Source organism: Nansenia antarctica, assembly GCF_963989245.1.
Source record: "Nansenia antarctica genome assembly, chromosome: 5".
Taxonomy (NCBI): domain Eukaryota; kingdom Metazoa; phylum Chordata; class Actinopteri; order Argentiniformes; family Microstomatidae; genus Nansenia; species Nansenia antarctica.
This window is the reverse complement of record NC_137690.1, coordinates 29,764,121-29,789,600: the sequence shown is the minus strand read 5'-3', so window position 1 is coordinate 29,789,600 and position 25,480 is coordinate 29,764,121. Positions and strand designations below refer to the sequence as shown.

Genomic DNA, 25,480 nt, shown 5'->3' with positions numbered 1-25,480 from the left:
TCACAAGGGCCTTCATAATGATCTTTGTATCAAATGAAAGCTAACACCTGTGGGGTGACTGTAGAAGTGTCAGAATCAAAATATATGTTACTGTGTCAGAGTAAATAGAGCTAGGCCTAGAACATTGTGAAAAATCTCAAATTCAATCGAATCATATGCGAATCATAATTGCATGTCACGTGACTGCTTCTCCTCAGAAGAAGGACACCCAGCACTCATCTGCTGGATTCACAGCACTGGTCTGCACTTTGTACTCTGGTGAGTGTTGGCAGTGTTTCCCATACATAGTCTAATTTGTCCTGCCATAGTATCGTTATGTATTTTGTAGAGCTTTCTGTTTTTTGCATATTTTTCAGCGCTGCTCACGGAAAGTGTTTGAGCAGGTTCGTGGAAACGCTATGGCTTTGGTCCACCTTTCACCAGCAGCTGCTGCTGTCACAAATTCATCATTTGAAATTGGATGCTCCCTCAAAACCATACAATGTGATTTTGAATCCCATGGTAATACCCATTTGGGGACAGTTTAACAGTGTAAAAAATTGGATACCGCCCAACTCTATCATCCAACCAGTATCTATCTCATCTCAAGTTCTGCAAAGAAAGGGTCGTTCCTCCACCCTCTCTTCTTGACCTCTGTAGGATGTTAGCTAACTAACCTCAGGAGTGGGGCGTGGGGAGAAGCAACTCATTTGCATTTAAAGCTGAACACGCAGAAACAGCCTGTTGAGAACATGACTAACCTAGGCATGCCAGAATGCCTTTAGATTACAACCTAGTGGTGTTTTCAGCAAAAAAAACTTCAAAGACATGTTTTGGGGACCCTAGAGACCTATATTAAGTTGTTGAAAAAGAGTATAATATGTGACCTTTAAGCCATACAATGAGCTAGGCGAAACATATGCCGTCGTATTTGACACTTACCAGCCTTGTTCATTACCAGCCTCTAACAGAGGCACTAGGGAATCCATTAGTCCATTAGTGTTTGTGGTCCCTAACAAAGATTCTACAAAGGCGACATCTACATTCTTGGGAGCGGGTGGTAAAACGATTATTTGTATGTCTTAATTTCACGAGTGATAGTGAGGCAGCTTTTGTTGTAGCCTGTTGTAAATACATAGGAGGCAATGCCTTTCTCTTCAGATGGTCAGTGACAGCCAGCTCCAACCATAGTATTGGCTTGACAGGTGTTTCTGGTTACTCAGGTGTGTTCCGTCACATCATTTGTGCAGCCGTAAGAGCTGTCAATCGCTAGTATTGATTCTAGTCTTTACGTTTTCCTTTGGAGTCTGCTATTTGTGTCTGTCAACTTGATGACCAAAGAGTTCTCACTTCCATAGCCACTGGGGAGTTTGCCAGGACCAAAATGTGGAAGGTTCAAGTCAATCTCCAGATTTAAATCCAATTGAACATTTAATTTGCTGAAGAGGGAACTACCTCAAAAACCTCAATTGAAGATGGTTGCAGTACAGCCCTGACAGAGCATCACCAGAGAATACGTATATTCAATGTCTGCTGGGGGAAATGCGTTGCAGACTTCAGACAGTTATTGCAGGATTGTCAGCTAAATAAAAAACATGACTTAGTAGTACTTTATTTGGATATTTTATTTTAGTATTACTATTTTGGGGAAATACTTTTGGAGCCCAGAAAAAGATGGGGGAGTATGTTTAAAAAATGTAGTACTTTGTAAATGGTGAAACGAATCTGAAAGAAATCAATGTTGAATTAAAGCTGTTTGAAACTGTTGGTGTCTGCAGAGCTAAAAGAAGACAAAATGCTTCCTCTTTCCAATGGAGGGCACTGTATATTATGCCCCGGCCCCATAGTTTAGGGCTGATGAAAGTTAGGCTGGACAATAGTTTGTTTTACTGCTAAGAGAGAAACATGATTAATGTCTGTAGAAGAAGCCGACTGGGGGCTTAATGTAAAGCTGTTGTCAGTGCTTTTAATCAAATATATTTTTAGAAATTAAACGATGCCTGTCTTGAAGAGACTATCCTCTCTCAAACACACTTGGGCTCTCATCATATGAACACCAACCACAACTAAAGACATGAAAAGCTGCCCGTGTGTTTTTTAGGCTGTTCGTGCCTCAACGTTTAGTTTGAATAAAACCCGGTGTATCAAATGATGGCAATTAAAGACCTGGGTGATTGAGCCTCAGTCCCCAGAGCCGTCCTGTTCCAGTGTCTGTGCTGACCTGCTTTTGTTAGTAATTACTGTTTGATTAAGCATGCTGGGCAGCTCCAGGCCCCGGCTGACTGGCCACTGATACACAGCTTTACACGGAATGTCTGCAGCCACCCGGGGGTTAGAGGCAGGCCAGTCCAGTTAGGCAGAAAGGAGGAGCACTCTGCTTTCTCTCTCTCTCTCTCTCTCTCTCTCTCTCTCTCTCTCTCTCTCTCTCTCTCTCTCTCTCTCTCTCTCTCTCTCTCTCTCTCTCTCTCTCTCTCTCTCTCTCCTCTCTCCCTCTCTCCCTCTCTCCCTCTCTCCCTCTCCCCGTCTCCTCTCTGTGGCTGAGCACCCACCCTACATCTGTCCACATAAAGACAATACAATCATCTTAAAGCACTTGTGAAGCCTTGTTATAGAGTTGTCTAAAGGCAGATGGTTTTATGGAGTTGGAGAGTGGTTGGGAGTTAGACAGAGGACAGGATAGGAGGGTGGCAGTATTGACCAGGTATTCAGGGCAAGGTCTGTTTGTGCCAGCTGGCTGATTTGGCATGCAGTGACTGTCCAGTCTGTTTAGTACCATCTCATTATCTGCACACAATGGTAAGGAGCGCACAGTCAAATAATGTGCTTCCAGCAGTCTGCAGAGACTGTTTAGTTTATTTTTTTATGTCTTCATCTAAGATGGGTCTTTAATATATTCGGCCTGCCCAAGCAATTGCAGTGTTTCCCCTAGGATTTTTGTAGCAGTGGTGGGGACAGCAGGGGGTGATGTAGAGGGATCTGGGGGAGGTTCTTGGTAAAAGAGACAGTCAGGTCTGGTGACCTTTCAAAACAATATTCAACTACAAAATAAATAACAGCAGGCCTGGAGTGGGGAATCCTGTCCACTTGCAGCTACGGAAATAAAAGCACAGGATTACCATTGGCCAACTTTGACATTTGAGAAATATCTCGGACATCCTTATGCATTCGTGCGTAACCAATTAAGGAGTCCACCCACAGTGCTCAGAACGATACAAATCACATTTGGATTATGGTAATATACACTGAACAGAAATATAAACGCCACACTTTTGTTTTTGCTCCAATTTTTCTATTTCTCTCAAATTTTGTTCACAAATGTGTTTCAATCTGTGTTAGAGAGCACTTCTCCTTTGCTGAGATAATCCATCCACCTGACAGGTATGGCATATCAAGATGCTAATTAGACAGCATGATTATTGCACAGGTGTGCCTTAGGCTGGTCACAATAAAAGGCCACTCTAACAATTATTATTTCATAAAAGGAGGCAGGGTGATGTAATCATTACCAAATTGTCTCCAACGTTTTTTTTTTACAGACTGCGTCACCGCGGTTGTAATAATTTGGGCCTCTTTGTCCATGTTTTTTGGGCTGTAAAAATATGACCTCCACTTAATTTGCAATAGGCTACATGGTGTGAGATCTGTCCGCTCCACTGATCATCAGACAAGGGGGAGGGGGGAGGCTATCAACACTATCATGGCCCTGGTCGTGTTGATCTTTGCATGAACTATGATGTTGCTGGTAGTTGTGTGTCTGGTATAGGCCTACTGTGATATTATAGTGTTAGTAGTTGTGTGTCTGGCAGACCTACTGTGATAGTATAGTATGGTAGTTGTGTGTCTGGTAGAGACCTACTGTGATATTATAGTGTGGTAGTTGTGTGTCTGGTACGGTGATATTATAGTGTGGTAGTTGTGTGTCTGGTACTGTGATATTATAGTGTGGTAGTTGTGTCTCTGGTACTGTGATATTATAGTGTGGTAGTTGTGTGTCTGGTACTGTGATATTATAGTGTGGTAGTTGTGTGTCTGGTAGAGACCTACTGTGATATTATAGTGTGGTAGTTGTGTGTCTGGCATAGACCTACTGTGATATTATAGTGTGGTAGTTGTGTGTCTGGTAGAGACCTACTGTGATATTATAGTGTGGTAGTTGTGTGTCTGGCATAGACCTACTGTGATATTATAGTGTGGTAGTTGTGTGTCTGGTAGAGACCTACTGTGATATTATAGTGTGGTATTCAGTCTTCCATTGTTTATCACTCCCTGTTTTGATTGAAAGCCCAATTCTGAGAAATGTTTAAGGTTCCATATAACACTTTCCATTTTTGCAGCTTTTTGCTGGAGCTAGCTAATGTGGAGAGAGAGCGATTGTCAATTACGTGGGCTCAATACACGCCCCTCAGTGAGCCAGACGTGATCGCTGCCGCCCCTGGTGCTTTTTCATTGCAGTTTGTAACAGGCAACACAATATGGAGATAGATTTATATCATAAATACACACGTACGAAAGTATAATACGCAACCGTGTTTTGCTATCCGCAACCGTGTTTTGCTATCCATCCGCACATCTCTCGAGTCGTGTGTCGTAAAAATAATTAATGCGTCCATGAACAGATCCATGCAAGCGTGTTTTGCTATCGACCCGCAAATATCTCTCCATTCGTGACCGTGTTTTGTGAACTGTGTTTTGCTCTGCTTGGATTTACGTATGTATTTTTGAGACAAACATTTCCCTGTTTTGCCTTCTCGATTCGTAACTCGTAATATTCATTACCTGATTATAAGGCGCTATCTGATTGGCCGGTGACGGCGCATTTGCTTAGACCACCCCTCACATGTATTGTGTTTAGCCTACATGTTTTGCTCACTGCACTTATCCACCACTGATGTAAAAACCGAACAATTTCAGAATGTTTGCTTTTATAATATAGACTACCCACTTCAGTCACCTACACCACTGCTAGAAAGCATATGTTTGTATTTGGAACAGGGAGCATTTTGAGGGAGGGGGTCAGAATATGGCAGCCTGCCTTTCATGCTGGCATATTCTATTCTTGCACCCCTACTAGTTAGCTAGACTACGTAAAACGTCATGCAATGGAAAAAACACATACGAAATCTTTAGAAAAGTAATGCAAAAAACATTGCAATACAATGCGTTTTGCAATGCAAAAAACACATACAAAATCTTTAGAAAAAGTACAATAAAGCTTTATTTCTTTTAAAAAGTGTGGTGTGCATCTCAACTACCAGCAGTGCGATATCTGTAGACTCTCCGCTGCTTCAGACTCTTCCACTTTAGCAAAAACCACCTCAACCGAGCGTATCGACTTTGTGCGAATTAGAAGTGATTCGCATCGAGTTTATGCGAATCAAGCCGTTTCCATAAATTTCTCATGCGAATCATCTCAAACTGATGCGAATCACCTCGAAATGCGAATCAGAATGTTTTATGGAAACACACCTATTGCCACTTATTATGCCACCTTAAGCCATCCATGTGCCTGATGCAAGCATCTTACCAGTGTCAGTAAAACAATGCCTTTCCACTGCCAACGGATGTTGACGTCTTGCCAACCCTGGCAAAACAATGGCTTTCCGCTGCACCAGTGCAACTGATTTACATTTTTGGGGTTATAAAAAAAGAAAAGTTATTTGGTCGCATAAGCGTTTTGTGCAGAATTCTGAACTGTTTTGGGCTGTGGCATTTTTTGTTTTAATTAATTAATTCAGTGGCTGCTGGAAACTTCAGAGATTGATAGTCACAAAGCACAAGCCTCTGTTAAACATGTTCCTATGTGGCTGTAAGTCCTCCTCTATGTTGGACAATGTGGACATAGAAGCACAATTAGGTTTAGGGTTAGGAACGCTGTTGAGGGTATTTTTAGCACAAGGAGTTAATGGCTACAGTACTGGGGTGTGAATTCTTTAAGCCTGTCTAGCCTCAGGCAGTCAATGACCTGCAGTGGAGTAGACTGCGTTGACCCACCACCCTCCTCCTCCTCCTCCTTCCCTCCCTCTTTCCCTCCCTCCCTTCTGCACAGACATCTCAAGTGTCTGTTTTGTCTGGTTTCCCCCTCGTACAACGTGCTTGCAAAAAAAAATCTGGAGTAGGATCAGCGGATATGGCTCTTTGAAGGGGGGTCTAGACAAGAGGTTTTGGGATCATCCACTAAATAGTATTCCATTTAGTTAACACACTTCTACAGAGAGAGCAACCTCTCAAGGACACTTGAGTGCTGTCACTGCCGTATGGCTGAAGGAAGCGAAATGTCGCTTGCTGTGGGGAAAAAAAGATTATCTTTCACTCTACTTTTGGTTTACAAGTGCTAGCCCCTGTTGCTGTTCTCCTTTCTCATTTGCTTTTCCTTTCTCATTTGCTTTCTCTGCAGCTTTTTGTTGGGTCCACTATCTTTCATCTTGAAGTTCAATTTCAAATTGTTTATTTCCATAAAACTACACAGCTAAAGAAATTGTAACACTCCAATCCATAAAAAAGTTAAGTGCAATAAAGGGGAATGACACAGGAAAGAAGTTAAGATTAGATTATATGTGAAAGTAGTATTGAACACACTAACTGAAATGCATTTAATACTGGGTGGGGAAGCCTTTATTTCCTATGACAGTTTCAAGATGCTTCCTGTACGAAGAAAATCAACTAATCTCTCACAGTGATCAGGTGGGATTTTGGCCCATTCTTCAATACAGACAGTCTTTAACACTAGGAAAGCCGTGAGGTGTCATAGGGCACCAGTGAGTACAAAAACAATTCTAGCTACTAATACTAATTCTAATACTGCCCTTCACCTTATTATCAGAGGTTCAGTTATGATTAGACCGGTGTCGGCAATGATAATAATACACAACAGGCAAGACGGTTGTAGCCTACATAGATATACTTTTTTATTTAGATTCATATTTGTAGATTCGTTTTCGAACATTAGATAGTGGATTTTGGCAACATTGTAGTAGCCGATTGCAGAGTGTATTTAATTATTTTGTTTGTTTGATCCTCACTGTGTTCATGTTATAAGTGAACAAACAATTGTTGGGTGAATAAACTGTCTCTTGCCACAAATCGGAATTCTCTTGTGTACATCAAATAAAATGATGTCGGCGATCTACTAGAACTGGAGCGGGAGTCTGGCGCGTGCGACTGCAATGTACCATATACAGTATATCTCATAAACAGTATATCTCGTTCCAGCTAGTCAACTCGTGTTCCAAATACAGATGACTCAATAAGACATATGCACTCTGCGCTGCGGGCTACATTTGATTATGTAATAATAACGAACGGATATTTATAATATTGTATTGTATTTTTTGTATATAATGTTGTTGTATAATGTTTTTTCTGAGTGGGGCAGTCCCACTCATATAGTTTTCATTTTATTGAACTGATATAGTGAAGACAGACAGGAAAGTAAGGAGAAGAAGGGTATAAGTCTCGCGCGCCTGTCTCGTTCCAGCGAGGCAACTTTTGACAAATAAACGTGTAGGCTAAGAACTAGTTTCTAAAGTGAGTTACAATCACTTGATGTAATGGTTGATGCATGGGGGAGGGTCATCTTATTCTCAATGATCGCTTTTTGATCGTTTCCGATCACCAAACAAAGGATGCCAATTCATCCAACAAGCCCTTCAAACCATCCCCCCACACCTCCCACCAGAAAGGTTGTACTCAGTTGTACTCAACTCTCTCAACTCTCGCAGCAGTAGTAATGAAAGTCATTGCAGTAGCCTACATTTGATTATGTAATCATCAACGAATATTATATAACAAACGGATATTTATAATAGACCTACAGTATATAATGTATTATTGTTTTTTCTGAGCAGTCCCACTCAGAATTCATTTTATTGGACAGATCTAGTGAAGTCGATCAGTCCTGTGAAATGACGTGCGTTGTGCATTGAATGACACTATTTACAGCGCTGTCAATTTTCAAATAATGCAATAGGATATATATGAATTTACAGAAACACATCATCATGAATGGAAACACGCAAGAGCGTGTATTTGACAAATAAAGTGTGCGTGTGTTGTGGTGACCACCTCGTAAATACACACCATCCAGGCAGGAGAGAGAGAGTTGGGGCAGCCAAGCGGGTTTCAAACACGGCTCTCCCGCTTACTAAGATTACAGCAGTCGCGGGGCTGACAGGCTGATGTTACACTGCCGGCGTGAAGTTCACGACAGATAAACACGACAGGCTTGTGCATCTCTGTGAAGCTCATAATTATAACAACACAATATTGCAATATTTATTACTATTTTTTATTTTTTTTATAATAATCAACCATCATTCATTAGTAGCCTAATGAAAACTCCCGCAGTCCCGATCAATCTCCTCTCCACTTTACCGTGGAGGTACGCGCTCCTGTGAGATCATTCAAGTTTCAAGTTTATTTGTCATTATACCAAATACAATGATATAATGTCATCAAAATAAAAAGAATGAACATATTCAGCCATTCCATATAATCACATATAATCTCAACTCACAACCCCTGTGAGCAGTTGCAGGGGCTGACAGGCTGACGTTACCGGCGAATTTCACGACAAATAAACAGACTTTATCACTGTGAAGCTCATAACTATGATAACACAATATTGCAATATTTATTACTATTCTTTTTTGATAATGATAATCAACTTTCATTCATTAGTAAAGCTCCCGCAGTCTCAATCAATCTCCTCTCCTCTGTAGTGAGCAAAGATTGATGATTTAATATTCCATAGTGATCTCACCAAATCTAACTTACATCACTATTGTTAACACAACAAAGAGAACACTTCTGACTCTTCAAATGTTCATTTATTATTTCCTCTAACAAACAGAATCTGTTATAGACAGTGCACAATGCTTTTTTTAGCCAAGATCTGGCCTCCTTTTATGAAAACAAAAAAGGCTCACCTAAGCCTTCTCCAAACATGGTTTCAAAAGCCCCGCGGATGGCTGTCGCAGTATGCGAACCGGAGAACTCCTGTGCATGCAGCAGTGTCTTCTTCATATTGAAGTCCTCATCCAGCCACTGGGCCGTTAAACTAAGCATACTGACTGGACTAACGTCAGAAGTCCATATGTCCGTGGTAAAACTTATCTGGCTTACGCTAGTATCGATCAGACTATGGATGTGTGTGGCGACTGTATCATACATAGCAGGCAGGCACACGTCTGCAAAATAGCGGCGACTTGGGAGTGTATACCGGGGCTCTAAATGTGAAATTAGCTGGCGAAATCCTTTATCTTCTACTACAGAGAAAGGCTGGTCGTCGAGGGCCATCAACTCCATTATTTTTTCATTGATTGCTTGAGCCTTTGAGCTGTCTCGAGTGAACTTCCTGCAGTTTTCAAATGCGTGTTCAATAGGCACCGCAGCTTTTTTTTTTCGCGGCTAGGCTACTAGGCTACTAGTGTTGATATTCCTTCCATACAGCGTGCTTGCAATGGTGAATCTTAAGGTGACTTATGAGATTCGTTGTGTTGTAACTCGTAGACCTTTGCCCTCCTCTCCGAACTTTTGTCGAACATGTATTGCAAATTGCAAACGCACTATCTGCCTCAGAAACTGTGAAGAATGTCCACACCGGGGAAGCCATGTTTCGCTCTCGTCTCGTCTATACACTGCGTGCCTGTACGCAGGCGCAGCAGCATGAGCGCGGAAACCGGAAGCAGAAATATTTCCGGCTTCATATTATCGGTTAAATATCTGCAAAAAATATATAAAACCGATAAATACCGATAAACATAAATTTCCCATTATCGGGACGATAAATATCGGTGCCGATAATATCGTGCATCCCTAATATAATCACAACTCACAACCCCTGTGAGCAGTTGCAGGGGCTGACAGGCTGATGTTACCGGCGAATTTCAGGACAAATAAACAGACTATCACTGTGAAGCTCATAATTATGATAACACAATATTGCAATATTTATTACTATTCTTTTTTAATAATGATAATCAACTTTCATTCATTAGTAAAGCTCCCGCAGTCACAATCAATCTCCTCTCCATATACAGTATATCATTTAATTTGTTCCATAGTTCGTTTTCAGCTGACTCAAGCTTCATATCAGATTGTGCTAATAATTTCCCCACTTCTCTGCTTCTCTGCGCATAGGAACTTTATATGCATTTTTAGAGGTAGCCTAGTGATCTTGTCATTTTCTCTTCTTGTGTGACATCGCCATCCAGCGATCTTAGTGCGTCAATACACACTCCCCCATTGTGAAGAGTGGTCGTGTAATTCGACACCTCGTCGCGCTAAAAGTAGGTGAAAAAACGTCGCGCTCGTAGTGTTAAATCATGAAGATTCCGGGGGGCCCACTGGTGAATCTTGATCTTCAGTTCCTTCCACAAATGTTCTATTGGATTTAAGTCTGGCGATTGACTAGGCCAGTCCAACACCTTTATTTTCTTCCTATTGGACCAATTGAGAGTCTCCTTTGCAGTATGTTTTAGATCGTTGTCCTGCTGGAAGATCCACCCGCGTCTCATCCTCATCATCCTGCTTGATGGCAACAAATTCTTCTCAATAATTTCCTGGTACATGGCCATTCATTTTCCCTTCGATAATGTGGATTCCACCAGTACCATGTGAAGAGAACAGTGGTGCAAACTTGTCACCTTTAGGTGAAATTCGCCGTTTTTACCTCAAAATAGGTGACCTACGTGAATCATGCAGATCTGCAAAAAAAATATTTGGGGGGGGGGGGGGGGGGGGGGGTCTACATCTCATCTCATCTCATCCAAGTCACATGATGCCCAAGCTAACATCTTCCTGTCTGCTAAACTCTGCTGCAGTTGAAATAAAACGTCTTAAAAAGTTCTTAAGATGGATGTAGAAACATAAGAAGTAATCAAATAAAATAACATAGAAGTTACTGTATGTCTATGTTGCGATAACTTCTCAACAGGAATTTACAGGGTTCGTTCAAACTATCGTAATTCTTGAACTATATGTGCAATCGAAAAAAAGTTTCTGAAAGCACAGAAGTTGCACTCTCTAGCCATTTAGGATTATTACGGTAGTTCACCAAAAAAACAAATGCACTGACCTCAAAGTGTCATGGAGTGATTTGAAGAGAAGCAGTATTTTAGCGGTGTTTTATACTTTAGTGAGTTTCTGTACATACAGTATATGTTTGTAATTGTGAAATGTCACAAAGACCATCTAGGCTAGGGTAACCAATCCACCTAAAAGTTTCATCGAGGACGACGATGTAAGTGACGAAGGACTGATTTCTTCTTCTGAACCAGGGTATGGAGGTTAGTTCTAGCGAATTTACCTGATAGAACATCGACATGCTAGAAACACATAACTACACATAATTAGATGATCATTATAAGTATTTAGTGATTGTTAAACTGTTTTTTATTATATCGAGTGGGTACTTTACAACTTCAAGTTTCGTGTTATGAAAAAAACGAGTCGGCGAGTGGTTTGCCCTAGGCTGCGTTCGTAAATTCGCTCTGGAAATCTGATCAGCAGTCGTGGAATGCCTCTTGTCCAATCAAATTACTTGGTCCCTTTATGACGTTGAGCCCAGTGCGCAGAGCGAATTTACGAACGCTGCCCGAGACTGTCTCGGGTCCCCCTTTACCTCGCTTTTAACCTGCTGCTACACTGCTTCTATAACATCAGGATCAGACAAAGGGCGAGACTTTCAAAATAAATTGTTTTAATGGCTTCTGTGTGCTTTAGACTTGCGTAGAATCGATTTTCTTTTTATTTAAAAAGTCAGACCGGAAAATGTATTATTGTCGCCAGACCCACTGCGTGGGAATACGACGCGTGCAGATGAGAGACAACATATAAAACAAAACTTATCGCACACTTATTGCTCGTGTAACATTGGTTAAGCTGCGCCCAAAACCCCGATATTTTGCCACGTGAAATGATAAGACAAGAGGCCTCGATACGATAATCGCCGTAGGAGGCGATTCGACTGTAGGCATGTGAAGTTAGAATTTCTTCAAACTTGCAGTGGTAGCAACGGTATGTGTGGTTTAGTAAATATAGTGTGTGTGTGTGTGTGTGTGTGTGTGTGTGTGTGTGTGTGTGGACCTCCTGTGAGAGGTGTGTGTGTGTGTGTGTGCCATATCTCAGTATGTAGGCTATGCAGTGTAAGTGAGTGTGAGTAAGTGTGTGAGTTTATTCTGTTATTTATGCTATTATATCTAATGTGTTGAGAAGCAATGGAAATGAATCAAGAAATTGATAGAGTAGGCTAACTTACATTATCATTGTTCTATATGCAACAGAACAGATCACCCAGCATTGCTAATGAAAATAATCAACGAATGTGAGTCTAATACCAATACTTGCTCAATAGGTCTTAAAATCTATTAAAAGTGGTCTTATAAAGGTCTTAAATGTAACTTGTTGAAACCTGCAGGAACCCGCATAATTATTTTGAGAACAGGTTGCTTACATTAATTATGAGGGTGTTAAGGTCAGGGCCATCGCTACTTACACGCGCATCATTGTTAGACCACTGTTAATGATAGAGCTAACCATCTACGGCCAAAAAAAAAGTGTCACCTTTTTGGACCATCGCCAGTTTGCACCCCTGAGAGAAACAGCCCCATACCATGATGCTTCCACCTCCGAACTTCACTGTAGGTATGGTATTTTTAGGATCATATGCAGAGCTATTTCTCCTCCAAACATTGTTGCCGAAAAGTTTGTCTTGTCTGACCCAACTTTGCGAAGGTCTTGGCAGAGCTCTTTGCCTCTACCCCTCATGAGATGTTTCTTGTAGGAAAGCTTGGTGACAAATTATTTGTTTACTTGCATGCAGAGGTGGGAAGTACTTAACCACCAACATGCACTAACCCAGCTGATTCTAATTAGCACATATAGGAGAACTCATTACTACCATAAGCTGGTTTAGTGCTTTTTCTTATCTGTTCAATACTTTTTCCTGTGTCATTCCACTTCATTGCACATAGCTTTTTTCATGGATTGGAATAGTTATTTCCCCCACTGTAACAATGCTCATTTTGTATTGGTCTCTGGCTCTCTCTTAAATGGCCCGAGTGCATTTAAAATAGCCTACTGCTGTAACAGTCGCAGGGGGCACAAATAAACAAATGAGTGATGTTATGGCCAGCGGATGTAGAACTGAACCCCACCCCTGTTGACGTGTGTAACTGGAGAGTTAAGATGACCCTCAGCACCAGCTGCTCCTCACGCTCCCGCCCAGAGCCACTCCCACACAGAAGCAAGTGCACGTTGTTTGTTACTATTAGCGATGCCCTCTAAATGTAGTCCGTAATTTGCGATCTCTCGACACTTCAAAGACGACCAGAGCGGGAACCTGCGAGAGCGACGAGTGAGGTCCAGGGTCTGGACTCGGGGCAGGACACCCGAGGTCAAGGGTTACACCTAGATGTTTCTGCTCCCGGCCTGAGCTTATTCACTATGATTCAGCTTGGCTGACCTCTTGACCTCCCCTAGGCTGCCCAGTAGAGATTTGGCATAGGAGGTCTGATCAAACACTGAGCAAAAAGAGATGGTGTGCCCCCACACTCTTGGTTTGTCTGTCAGGGGGGTGTCCCCTTCCCCGCCATAACATCCTGATAGTAGTCACGCTGAAAGCTCAATGTCATAGCCACACACTTCTGGTTTCCCTGATTTATTTGATTTGTTCTCATGGAACGCTTTTGAAGATGAAATGTTAGTGCTTTTGATCTGTGACAATATAGGACACTCCCCCTCCCCACCGTTATTTTAGGGCATTTATTTATGCACAGGCCTTACTAAAGAATGGAAGAGGGATGCTGTGTCATTTTGTCGACTTGGCTCCACTACTATGTAAACAATGAAACATTTGATCGCCAATAACATCATTGTTAAAAGTGAAAGTATTCTGTTTCTCAGTTAATTTAAAATTGTAGCCATATGTTGACAAGAAGAAATGCACGTTGGTTTTGATAATGCAATCTAGCACCACCTACTGTAGGTCAAATATCCTGAACCCTGGATGTTGTCAGTTGGTCCTGCTGAGGTCCACAGACTAGGCCTGTTATTGTTTTTGTCATTAGAATGTGGCATACCATGAATGACTTACTGTAATATGGCAAGATAGTTTTCTCCGTTGCGGTCAATTATGCGGGTGCATGTTGAGTTTCAGGTAAAGGAGACGTCACAACTCTCTGGAAATCATGGCCTGTTCAAGGCCCCAAGTGGCTTCCGTGGAGCACTGTGTACCACTAAAACTTATGCAAAGACTGTTTTGGTCATTTGGTGTCACTGCAAAGTAGGTCTGCCCGAACAACTACTACCACATTTTCCACAATTACGAACAGGCAAAAGATCATTTGATCATTTGATCAAAACAGGTACAGCAGTTAACGTGCTGACATCAACCTCTCTGAGATATAGTCCCTTATACCTCCAGAACATCCTCTATACGTGTACTATGTGGAAGTTGACCTAGTGTATTCTCACAATAATACAAATCTCTATATTCCTCAAACATTGAATGACCATACGTCAATCGCCATCACACTCTGTGCCAATTACTAATTCAGTCAGGGAACCGTGCATGTCTTTGGATAGGATATCAAATCAGATGGGAGACATCGTGTACTGGAGATTTTAGGAAAATAAGCCTACCAAACCTACCTATTTCATAGAAAATAGGTTTGGAGAGCCTTCACGCAACAAACTAAAAAAGATGGTTGTTAGAATCATCCTGAAAGTTGCATTTCCTTTCATGTTGAATATGATCAACTATTGCCAGCAGGGCAAGGGCTGGGCAAGGGCTGGCTAGCATGGGATGGGAAAAGCGAGCTATAATTGAGCATGCGGTCCTGTACACAGTGCTAGCATACTCGTGTTTCACTGTTACTGGAATGTGTCGCTATTCTACAATACGTTAAATATTGCACAGTAGGTCATTATTGCACCTAGTCACGGTTCCGCATGTCAACATTTTAAAATGACCAATGAAGTCCTATATGGGTCTTTTGTAAAGGACATAATCCTATGGCATAGCCTACATTCATTTTGTAAGGTTTTACCGGTAACACAATGTGTACAAGCATACACCGGTAGAATTCCCACCACACCGTCATTTTGCCATTTTACACACACACACACACACACACACACACACACACACACACACACACACACACAGAAGCAAACAAGCACACACTGACTGAGCTTCATAAGCTAGGATGGTGAGATCAAATTACACACATGGGGGGAGGGGGAAGAGTTGTATGGCAACATTGCAGAGCTGGCTTTGTGTGTAGCCAGTTAGCGATTGTTAGCAATATAGATGCTAGTCCTATGTAGGTTCAAATATTTTCAAAACGTTATTCAACATTAAGTGCAAAGCACATGACAACACTATCTGTACTATCTGTACTTTTCTTGAGTGAATAGACCACAAATGTTTTTTAAAAGGGTATTACCGTTGTAGCTGGTATTTTGGTGGGATGGTATACTGGTTTGAGAATTGTGATTCTGGCCCAACCATAATGTTTTTGCTTTTACATGTTTTCCCACGTCACCCCCAAAAAATAATACATTTGGTTGGATACATTTTTGTTCTGCAAGCTTAATTCAAGAGCTATACCATGAAACCATAGAGGTGCTACCGACTTACTCACGTGACTGCTGAACGGGGGTCGAGCAGGCCCTGTTCGATAACCGAAACAGTTTTTTTGCTCAGTTTGCGACTCCCAACTTTTTTCCTTTTTTTTTTACACTGAAATCTCCCCCCTGGTTGTCAGTGGAACTCTGGGGAGGCGCGGCGCGGAACATTCTGGAGGTTCCCGGCGGCGGCCCCACAGCCACCAGCTCCCATGCTCTTTATTCGCCGAGGAGCAAGGAGGTGTCAGAAATATGGACACGCTTTCACATGACGGAGACTTTGTCAGTGTTTTTCCCCCCTCTCTTAAGCCTGCCGATTCTGTCTGCGTAGCCAGGTATTGTCGGCCCTGTGAATAGTGTCAAACTTCATAGTTCTCATTTTGCTTCCTGTACGTGGCAGAAGAAAAGTGCCCGCCGTGTGGGTTTTCCCTTTGTGACGGTCCTCTCTAGTCTTCCTGGGAACACACCACATTCCAGCCACAATCGCTCTCTTTGTGCACGAGGGGCATTGTGCACTTGTCTGGTGTGCCGATAGCCCTCCTAGCTCTTTTGCCTAATGTATGCAAGCATATCATAAAAAGTCTAGACTCTAGTTTTCTTTTTACAATACCGGACAAAAGGACGGAATATCTCCTGTATATGTGGATGCTGCTGTTTGGTCAAGGTCCTGCCTTAGTCATAAAGCACCGTTGTGCCCTGACGCCCTTATGGGGGCATAACTTGATGATTGATGATTAATGATTTAGGTTTTGGCTACATCTGGAGAGATGATTGCGCATGTCGTTGTGCACGGCCCCACTCCTCCCCGTGTGTCGGCTGTGGTTGATGTGCCATATGTACACTCAACCGTAGTCTGTTAGTTTGTTGATCCCTAGAGGATAATGTCTAACCCTTACATATGTGTGTGAGAGATGGATTGTCATGTATTGGTTTTGGGGAGATGTTTGTTGGAGGGAGCTTACGACCCCCCCGACCACAGAGAGACCCTAGAACAACAAGCGCCCGATGTCCCGATCCGACCAACACCTCATTGATTTTGTTTCCATGCAAAAATAAACGAGGCCAGATTGTTTCATCCTGTATTTGTAAGCCGTACTGAAGCCATACTGGCAGTCCCTGCTAAAGCGTTTGTATCGCCATATTCCTGACGCTAAGTGATGATCATTAGTGATTTCCTCTTGTTTTTGTGTGGGTATATAAAATAAAACCAATGCTTTTATACATTGCCAAAGTAATTGTATTAGCCTGACTCTTCCCGAAGTCTAATCTGCATACTAAATATATTTTAAGCCTTCGCTTCAAAGGGGCACACTCTTAAATCAGTGATTCCAACAACAACAAAGTGGTCTCCCCACCATTGTTGGTTAATAGCTGATGGATAGTGCTGGAGAAATGTAACCACTCTGTGTATACAAAGCTGTGGATGCAAGGACTGACCATCCATGAGATCGAAATTATAGTTTGAACAGTTTGGTTTTTAAACTATACAGTGTGTCAGTTTACAATGACAGGAATAAAACCCTTATATTTTAACCTTTTTTCATAATTTGTATGTATATGTTGCGGTACATGTGGGAATACGGTACATGTGGGAAAACTAGGGTTAGGGTTAGGTGCTAGGGTGACTTGGTGGTACATGCTGGCATCTCTAACCCTAACCCTAACCCTAACCCTACCCCTACCCCTAATCCTAACCCTAACCGTAGCACCCTAGCACCTAACCCTAACCCTAGTTTTCCCACATGTACCGTATTCCCACATGTACCGTAACATATATATACAAATTATGAAAAAGGGTTAAAATATAAGGGTTTTATTATACATACATATACATATACAAATTACGAAAAAAGGTAAAAAATAATAATAATAAGTGTCTCGGGTGAGTGTTGGTGATGCATGTCTTGGTTGTTTAGGGACTGTGATATCTAGTTATGTGTTTTTAGTATGTTCATGTTCTATCAGCATGTTGTGATGTGCTAAACATGTAGAGCAGCTATCTAGCTAACGCAATATTCTTTGCTGTTAGCCAGCTAGCTAGCGCGCAATGGATCACCGTCTGTACCAGTGTGTTTTTTGGTTTGGTTCAGGTTTTCTCCGCTAGTTCAGTTAAGGTATACCAATATTCAAACAAGCATATCTTCAGCTTCTTTTAAAAATGACCTAGTTGATTTGGTCCACCTTTCACCAACCGCTGTCACATACATACATACACACACATATACATTCTCTGGTGAACGTACATACCAGTGCATTTGGCTATGTATTTGGAAAATATGCCTTTCAATCTCATGAATAATTGTATAATTTCTGACCAACTTGATGGGCAGCTAACCAAGTAGGGCCTAAATACTGATGCGCCCCTGCCTGTTCTGAAGCAGACGTCTGAGCATGCAGATTGTTGTCATGCTTCTGTTCCTCTGATCATGTGTGAAAACGCAGATTTTTCTGATGGCGTGCATTTAAAAAAAAAAATATATATATTCTGAAAGTGAGTGCAGTAGTTCTCCACCTGCTTCTAAAATGTAAGATAATGTTTTGATGCGAAGGTCCCTAGCCCAGTGCTGTCACAACATCTGAAATACTGTCCAATAAGGTGGCTGAAATGTATCAGTTCTATTGAAAACATGTCCTTATCCACTTTGGCCAACATCTTACCTAGGTCCGTCCTATAGACGAGCCCTACTGGTGTGAAACGTTCCCCATATTCGGTCCTCTGTCAAGGCTGATGAGATCAACAAGAGATCCGGCTCCTTTTGTTTTTCTGGCTCTCACCCTGTGTCCCGTCTGTTATTGTGTCCTGAACCATCAGTCTTAATCTGAAAAGAGACTCGTTTTCCTCCACTCTCTGACAAGTGGGAATTGAGTAAAAAAAAAAAATATATATATATATATATATACGGTATATATAAAAAAAATAAAAATATGTTGTGATGTGTTTGTGAAAAAAAAAAACTAAAAAACAATCTGGCCTAAACTTAAAGTGTTTAAAGTAGTTGTTCCAGTGACCTGAGCTGTTTTAGTAATCAGGACCTGTCATTTAGCAGCCTTAACTGTCATCAGGGGAGCTTTATGCACTCGAGTTAGCGATCCAGGCTTTTGTGTGGAGTTCATGCAAAAGACCCCTCTTTATACAAATCAACAGGCAGATAACAGACAATGATGAAAATTTGATTCTTTGAAGTTGTAATGGCCATTGAAATGTGTGAAATTCTTGTATTGAAAAGAGAGCGCCCTGGAAGGCCCTCTGTCTCTGGGTGGCTGCTGCCAGCGTGCTGGGAGGTACGTCGCCGACTTCCCATCGCTTGTTTGCTAATTCCCTGAAGAATTGAACAAGGTTCTCTATAGGACCTTGAATGAGCTCCACTGGCCCAGGAATATGCATAGGCCCACGTTTAATATACGCCCCTCCCTGTCCTGCAACGGGCTACTCTTCTGTAGAATGTATTTAAATGTAGGTCGATTGTCTACATTTTAACTGTTTACCTAATTTTATTGATGTGTTTTATGTTTTTGTGTTTGAGCACTAATAGAAAAACAACAACACCGTGTCTAGGCCTAGCTTCTTATAGTTCAGTCAGATTTTGTTGTGGTTGATTCAATTCCTCCTGGTCCAGCCGTTGACTGAAGTCTTCAGAGGAGCACAAGGCTAATGTGTGTTTATAGCATAAGGTGTCAACAATCAACTTGCCTCGACAGACTGCCAGGCTGTTTTCAGTAATGTAATGAAGAATTTGGGCTGCGTGCCCTTTGTATGTTTTTAGTTTTTCTTTTATGTTGTTTCCTGTTTGCAAATCTAAAGTGTTGAGTCTTTCTCCCAACTGCTAATTGTGTTGTAAGGGCTTGCTCTGATGGAAAATATCAACTGGACAAAAAAAACTGTGATCTTAATTATTTGCTATACTGTATGTGATTAAAACTTTGATTAGCCCCCTAATTATTGTAAGCACCCCCCCCCATGCTTTGGTTGGTTCAGTCCAATGCACACGGACGCTGCCGCCACAGACAAGCCACCGCAATGGATGGCAGTCACGCCTTGAATTAGTCTACTGGCAAAGACTACAAAGACGACAGTCGCCAAATCAAACGAGAGCCAAGGGGGGAGATCAGACACTTGTGCTCTTTTACCATAACTGGGTCAATTAGTTATGTTTTTATTCATTATATGTCAAGAAGAGCCTATTGTAACACAGGATGTGGCATAATTGGGAAGTATTTGGTGCTTTGTTCGGTCAGCTCCCTCTCTCTCTTTCTGAACCTACACACACTTTCATGTATGTTTTTTGTCATCATTATGGGATGGCAGTGACCCATTAATTCTCTGTCAATGGTCCACTTAAAAGAATGATATCCATTGTTCACCTAAAAGGAACTTGCCATGCATGATTCTCCCAGCAGTTAGCAGGGAATTTCTCCTTAGCTTGCTGTCTGGGAAAAACAAGCCTTGACGTGATGTCGATATGTCATTGAAGGGGATAGTAGTGATGAACCACATACCTTTATTGAAGTCTATAATATACAGAGACACTTTTTAAAGACCTTATCCCTGTTATTCAGCAACATTTTACAATGTAATGGAAGTGGGTGGGGTCCAACTTGTGGCTAGAAATTGGACCCCATCCACTTCCATTTGATTGGGAAAATGTGGTTGCCAGAGGTTTCTAAACAATCGACATATGGACACCAAGTGTCATGGTGGGTGTATCGACTGGAGTGAAGATATGTGATTAATCCCAGAAATTAGATTTTAGAGACCCTTAAATTCATTGTAATGTTCGACCCTCTTTTGTCTCTCTCTTTTTACAGGAAAGATGTGAAGCGTTTTTTTGACACCTGCAGCCAACATTCACCAACACATGTTGACGTTGTGTGGCCACACAAAGTTGACATGTATAATCTAGCCCTAACCCTAACCCTAATCAGTGTGTGTTTTATTATTTTTTTGCTACAGGAAATCTCAACGCTGACGGGGGTTCCCGAGGAGCACAGCACCCGCAAGGTGCGCATCTTCGTCGGTGCGCGCACGGCCATGCAGTCGGGCGTCAACAGCACCAAGAAGTGGAAGATGGACTTTGACACCAGGGAGCGCTGGGAGAACCCTCTGATGGGCTGGTCCTCCACGTAAGAGACCATTTGAACGTTTGATACTATACGATGCAACCTCCGCTCTCACCAACCTCCGCTCTCACCAACCTCTCCCCTATCACCAACTCTCCAATCTCACCTACCTCCCCTATCACCAACTCTCCAATCTCACCTACCTCTCCCCTATCACCAACTCTCCAATCTCACCTACCTCTCCCCTATCACCAACTCTCCGCTCTCACCTACCTCCCCTGTCACCAACTCTCCAATCTCACCTACCTCCCCTATCACCAACTCTCCAATCTCACCTACCTCTCCCCTATCACCAACTCTCCGCTCTCACCTACCTCCCCTATCACCAACTCTCCAATCTCACCTACCTCCCCTATCACCATCCTCTCCCCTATCGCCACATTGAGGTTGGCGCCGTTGAAAGTCTGAAGAGCTGCACGAGCCGCCCCATCCATACACTGTTCCCACATTCACAAACTGCCCCGTTGAAGCTGTATTTGCAGAGCCTCGAGAGGCTGCAGTGATGCAATGTTCCACGCCTTTCACATAACGTCTGTTTTGGACTTCTACACTCATCTCACTATATTTTGTACAAGAACAGATTAAGGGAAAGGAAAGGGATTCAAGCTTTGTCATTGCACAGAGTACAACAAAATGTATTTAGGCTCTAGTCATAAGGCGACCCTGGAGCTAGGCATAGGCCATTGAAGGCAATCCTGGAACAATTAGGGGTTCAGTGCCTCGCTCAAGGACACTTAGACGCGTGGCCAGCCGGGATTCGAACCACTGCGAGCTGCCGACCTTGCGATCATTATACGCCAGCACTACCGCCTGAGCCACAGCCGCACCCCAGAAAAAATTATTTTTAAGCACCTGATAGTAAGGATCCACTTTGAGAGTCAAGTGTGCAAGTCATGAGAAAAGATAAAGTTAAGTGTGCACACCATGATTTAGGATTGGGTTAGGCTCATCCTAATGATGAGTTATAAATGGGTTATTACCACTCCCTTGTTAGGCTCGCATCCTTTTACATCCTCATATTCTTCATTCCCCCACTCTTTACTCTGGTTTACCCTTTAATCTGATGTTTTCACCTCAATATTGTTTGTCGGAGAGGCATTATTAGTATACAGACTATCCATTGGAGTAGTCCAAGAGAAAAGCTGTCTGATGTGTTTTTGTCTTTGTTAATGTGCTTATATTCACGTGTCTGACGATATCACATACATACCTTGTTTTGTCTTTCAGCGGCGACCCATTATCCAACATGGCTCTTACCTTTACCTCCAAGGAGGATGCCATTGCTTTTGCTGAGAAGAATGGTAAATGTGTGGAACTTGTTTACCCTACCACCCAATTCCTCTCTTCCTTGTCATGTGTAAACGGTGATGCTAATGCAATAACTTCAGAGGAACATTAGTTTTGTTTATTATAACAGGATAGAGATTACCGCAGTTCTGTCCATACACAGCTTTCTGATGTGCTATGTTTACATGGCAACATCAAGTGTTATGGGACTTGTCCAAAATGAATACACAAGATGTTCTTGGCCCAGTCACTTATTTGAGCTGTTTGTTTTTGTAGGTTGGGGCTACGATCTAACAGAGAAGAGGACATCAAAGCCAAGAGTCAAGTCCTATGGAGCAAATTTCTCCTGGAACAAAAGGACAAGGAGGTCCACTAAGTAAACTGACAACACCCAGCTGTTAGTGTGCTGAATCACTTTGTGCTCTGTGACAGACCTGTACAGTACTATTCTGAGCTTATTAATAAATAAATGGATATTTAACCTGTAACCTGTAAGCAGTTCTTTTTCTGAAATGAAACCACCTGAAAACACCTTAACTGTCCCTCCTGAAGACATCTACTACCCCCCCCTGTACTGTTTCTCCTGTGTAATAATGAAAGCAAAAAAATCCTTCTTCTGGCACGACGACTGCCAATGGCCCCTGGCTTGAGCATAGATGACTTTTTCCTGCTGTGACTGGTGGATAGATGATTCACTTACTTAGTCAAATGTATTTGTTGTAAGTCACTTTGGAATAAGGCGTCTGTTAAATGCCAAAAATGTAAATGAAGTGTCAGGTACTCTTTCATGCTTACGTATCCTCTTCATCGTTTCAGACCGATCCTTAATCAAAGCGTTCGTATGCACTCAGAGGACGGCAGTTCCTCAGGAATGCCAACAACCTCTCGAAAAGGCTAACTTCCCGCTTGATGAATTAACTTTTGGGTAATAATGGGCAATCTGCCATGAGACATTATTAATTGGGTAATAATGTCTCATGGCATATCTCTAGTATATACAAACTCTGGTTCAACTGTCATACCCCATCAGAACCCAAAATATAAGCTTGATTTATGACTTTGTTTGTAAAAAAAAAACAATTGTACACTGTGTGTTTATTTACTCAAAATGTGGGTAAAGCTATCATTTTGATCTCATGGATGGGCAGTCCTTGCATCCATAGCTATGTCTATGAATTTGAGAGTGGTTACACAACCATGACTGTGGTTGTCACATGTGACATTCTCTATCAACAAAACATGCCAATACTTCAATGCCAGAACATATTTGTAGTTGGTTATCTGAATCTACACACACTGTGTACATATACACACAATCATATACCCACTTGGTGTGTTTGTGACTTGTCTGTCTGTCTAACCCACAAAGGATTAAATCTGTAATTACCAGCGTTGCACATCTCAAAGACAGAATTAGCTCCTAGGACTTAAGTAAAGGTTAGAGCTCAAGATGTAATAATAATGGGGCGCTTGGTGGCGTACTTGGTGTCAGCCATTTAATCGCAGGGTCCCTGGTTCGATTCCGGCCGTAGACATATCCTGCATGTCACCCCTCCTCTCTCTCACCCATCCTTCCTGTCAGTCTCTACTGTCTCTGTCCTGCATGTCACCCCTCCTCTCTCTCACCCATCCTTCCTGTCAGTCTCTACTGTCTCTGTCCTGCATGTCACCCCTCCTCTCTCTCACCCATCCTTCCTGTCAGTCTCTACTGTCTCTGTCCTGCATGTCACCCCTCCTCTCTCTCACCCATCCTTCCTGTCAGTCTCTACTGTCTCTGTCCTGCATGTCACCCCTCCTCTCTCTCTCACCCATCCTTCCTGTCAGTCTCTACTGTCTCTGTCCTGCATGTCACCCCTCCTCTTTCTCACCCATCCTTCCTGTCAGTCTCTACTGTCTCTGTCCTGCATGTCACCCCTCCTCTCTCACCCATCCTTCCTGTCAGTCTCTACTGTCTCTGTCCTGTATGTCACCCCCTCTCTCTCTCACCCATCCTTCCTGTCAGTCTCTACTGTCTCTGTCCTGCATGTCACCCCTCCTCTCTCACCCATCCTTCCTGTCAGTCTCTACTGTCTCTGTCCTGCATGTCACCCCTCCTCTCTCTCACCCATCCTTCCTGTCAGTCTCTACTGTCTCTGTCCTGCATGTCACCCCTCTTCTCTCTCACCCATCCTTCCTGTCAGTCTCTACTGTCTCTATCCTGCATGTCACCCCTCCTCTCTCTCACCCATCCTTCCTGTCAGTCTCTACTGTCTCTGTCCTGCATGTCACCCCTCCTCTCTCTCACCCATCCTTCCTGTCAGTCTCTACTGTCTCTGTCCTGCATGTCACCCCTCCTCTCTCTCACCCATCCTTCCTGTCAGTCTCTACTGTCTCTGTCCTGCATGTCACCCCTCCTCTCTCTCACCCATCCTTCCTGTCAGTCTCTACTGTCTCTGTCCTGCATGTCACCCCTCCTCTCTCTCACCCATCCTTCCTGTCAGTCTCTACTGTCTCTGTCCTGTATGTCACCCCTCCTCTCTCTCACCCATCCTTCCTGTCAGTCTCTACTGTCTCTGTCCTGCATGTCACCCCTCCTCTCTCTCACCCATCCTTCCTGTCAGTCTCTACTGTCTCTGTCCTGCATGTCACCCCTCCTCTCTCTCACCCATCCTTCCTGTCAGTCTCTACTGTCTCTGTCCTGCATGTCACCCCTCCTCTCTCTCACCCATCCTTCCTGTCAGTCTCTACTGTCTCTGTCCTGCATGTCACCCCTCCTCTCTCTCACCCATCCTTCCTGTCAGTCTCTACTGTCTCTGTCCTGCATGTCACCCCTCCTCTCTCTCACCCATCCTTCCTGTCAGTCTCTACTGTCTCTGTCCTGCATGTCACCCCTCCTCTCTCTCACCCATCCTTCCTGTCAGTCTCTACTGTCTCTGTTGGGATATTCCATTAATGAGTACGAGAACTCACATTGGAGGATATCAATCGTAATCAAAGGAATTCTGCTCACTGGCACAGTATGGTCTCTCTGGCCAACCAGGGAAAGTCATTCCAACATAGGGAAAGGAGATGGGAAGTCCTATTAATTTGCCATCAAGTAAATTAGGCAAGGCAAGTTTATTTGTATAGCACATTTCATACAACAAAGGCAATTCAAATACTTTACATAGAGCATAAAAAAGTACAACGAGGAGAATAAGAATAAATAATAAGCATAGATAAAATAATAAAAACATTTAATAAGCATAGATAAAAGTGCTAGTGTTCAGTCATAACTGGTTTTGAGCCTAGTTTTAAGCATATATAGGGCCAGTTTCACAGACAAGGCTTAAACCTAATCCTGGACTAAAAAGCATCTTCAATGGAGATTTTACATTGAAAGTGTGATTTAGTCCAGGACTAGGCTTAAGCCTTGTCTGTGAAACCGGCCCTTGGAGTTTGAGCCTGTTTGATTTCTTCAGGGAGATTGTTCCAGGAGAAATGATGGAAA

At 42.6% G+C, this 25,480-nt stretch overlaps 1 protein-coding gene across 1 annotated transcript in view; it reads left to right on the top strand.

The window, feature by feature from the left end:
- ndufs4 (NADH:ubiquinone oxidoreductase subunit S4) overlaps positions 1-22,490 on the top strand; it is a 37,457-nt gene extending 14,967 nt beyond the window's left edge. Inside the window, exons 3-5 of the mRNA XM_080531038.1 lie at positions 20,558-20,727; positions 21,952-22,025; positions 22,288-22,490. Of these exons, the coding sequence (XP_080387164.1) occupies positions 20,558-20,727; positions 21,952-22,025; positions 22,288-22,391 (348 nt within the window). The 3' untranslated portion in view covers positions 22,392-22,490. The remainder of the gene's footprint in view (positions 1-20,557; positions 20,728-21,951; positions 22,026-22,287) is intronic.
- Positions 22,491-25,480: the final 2,990 nt, after the last annotated feature.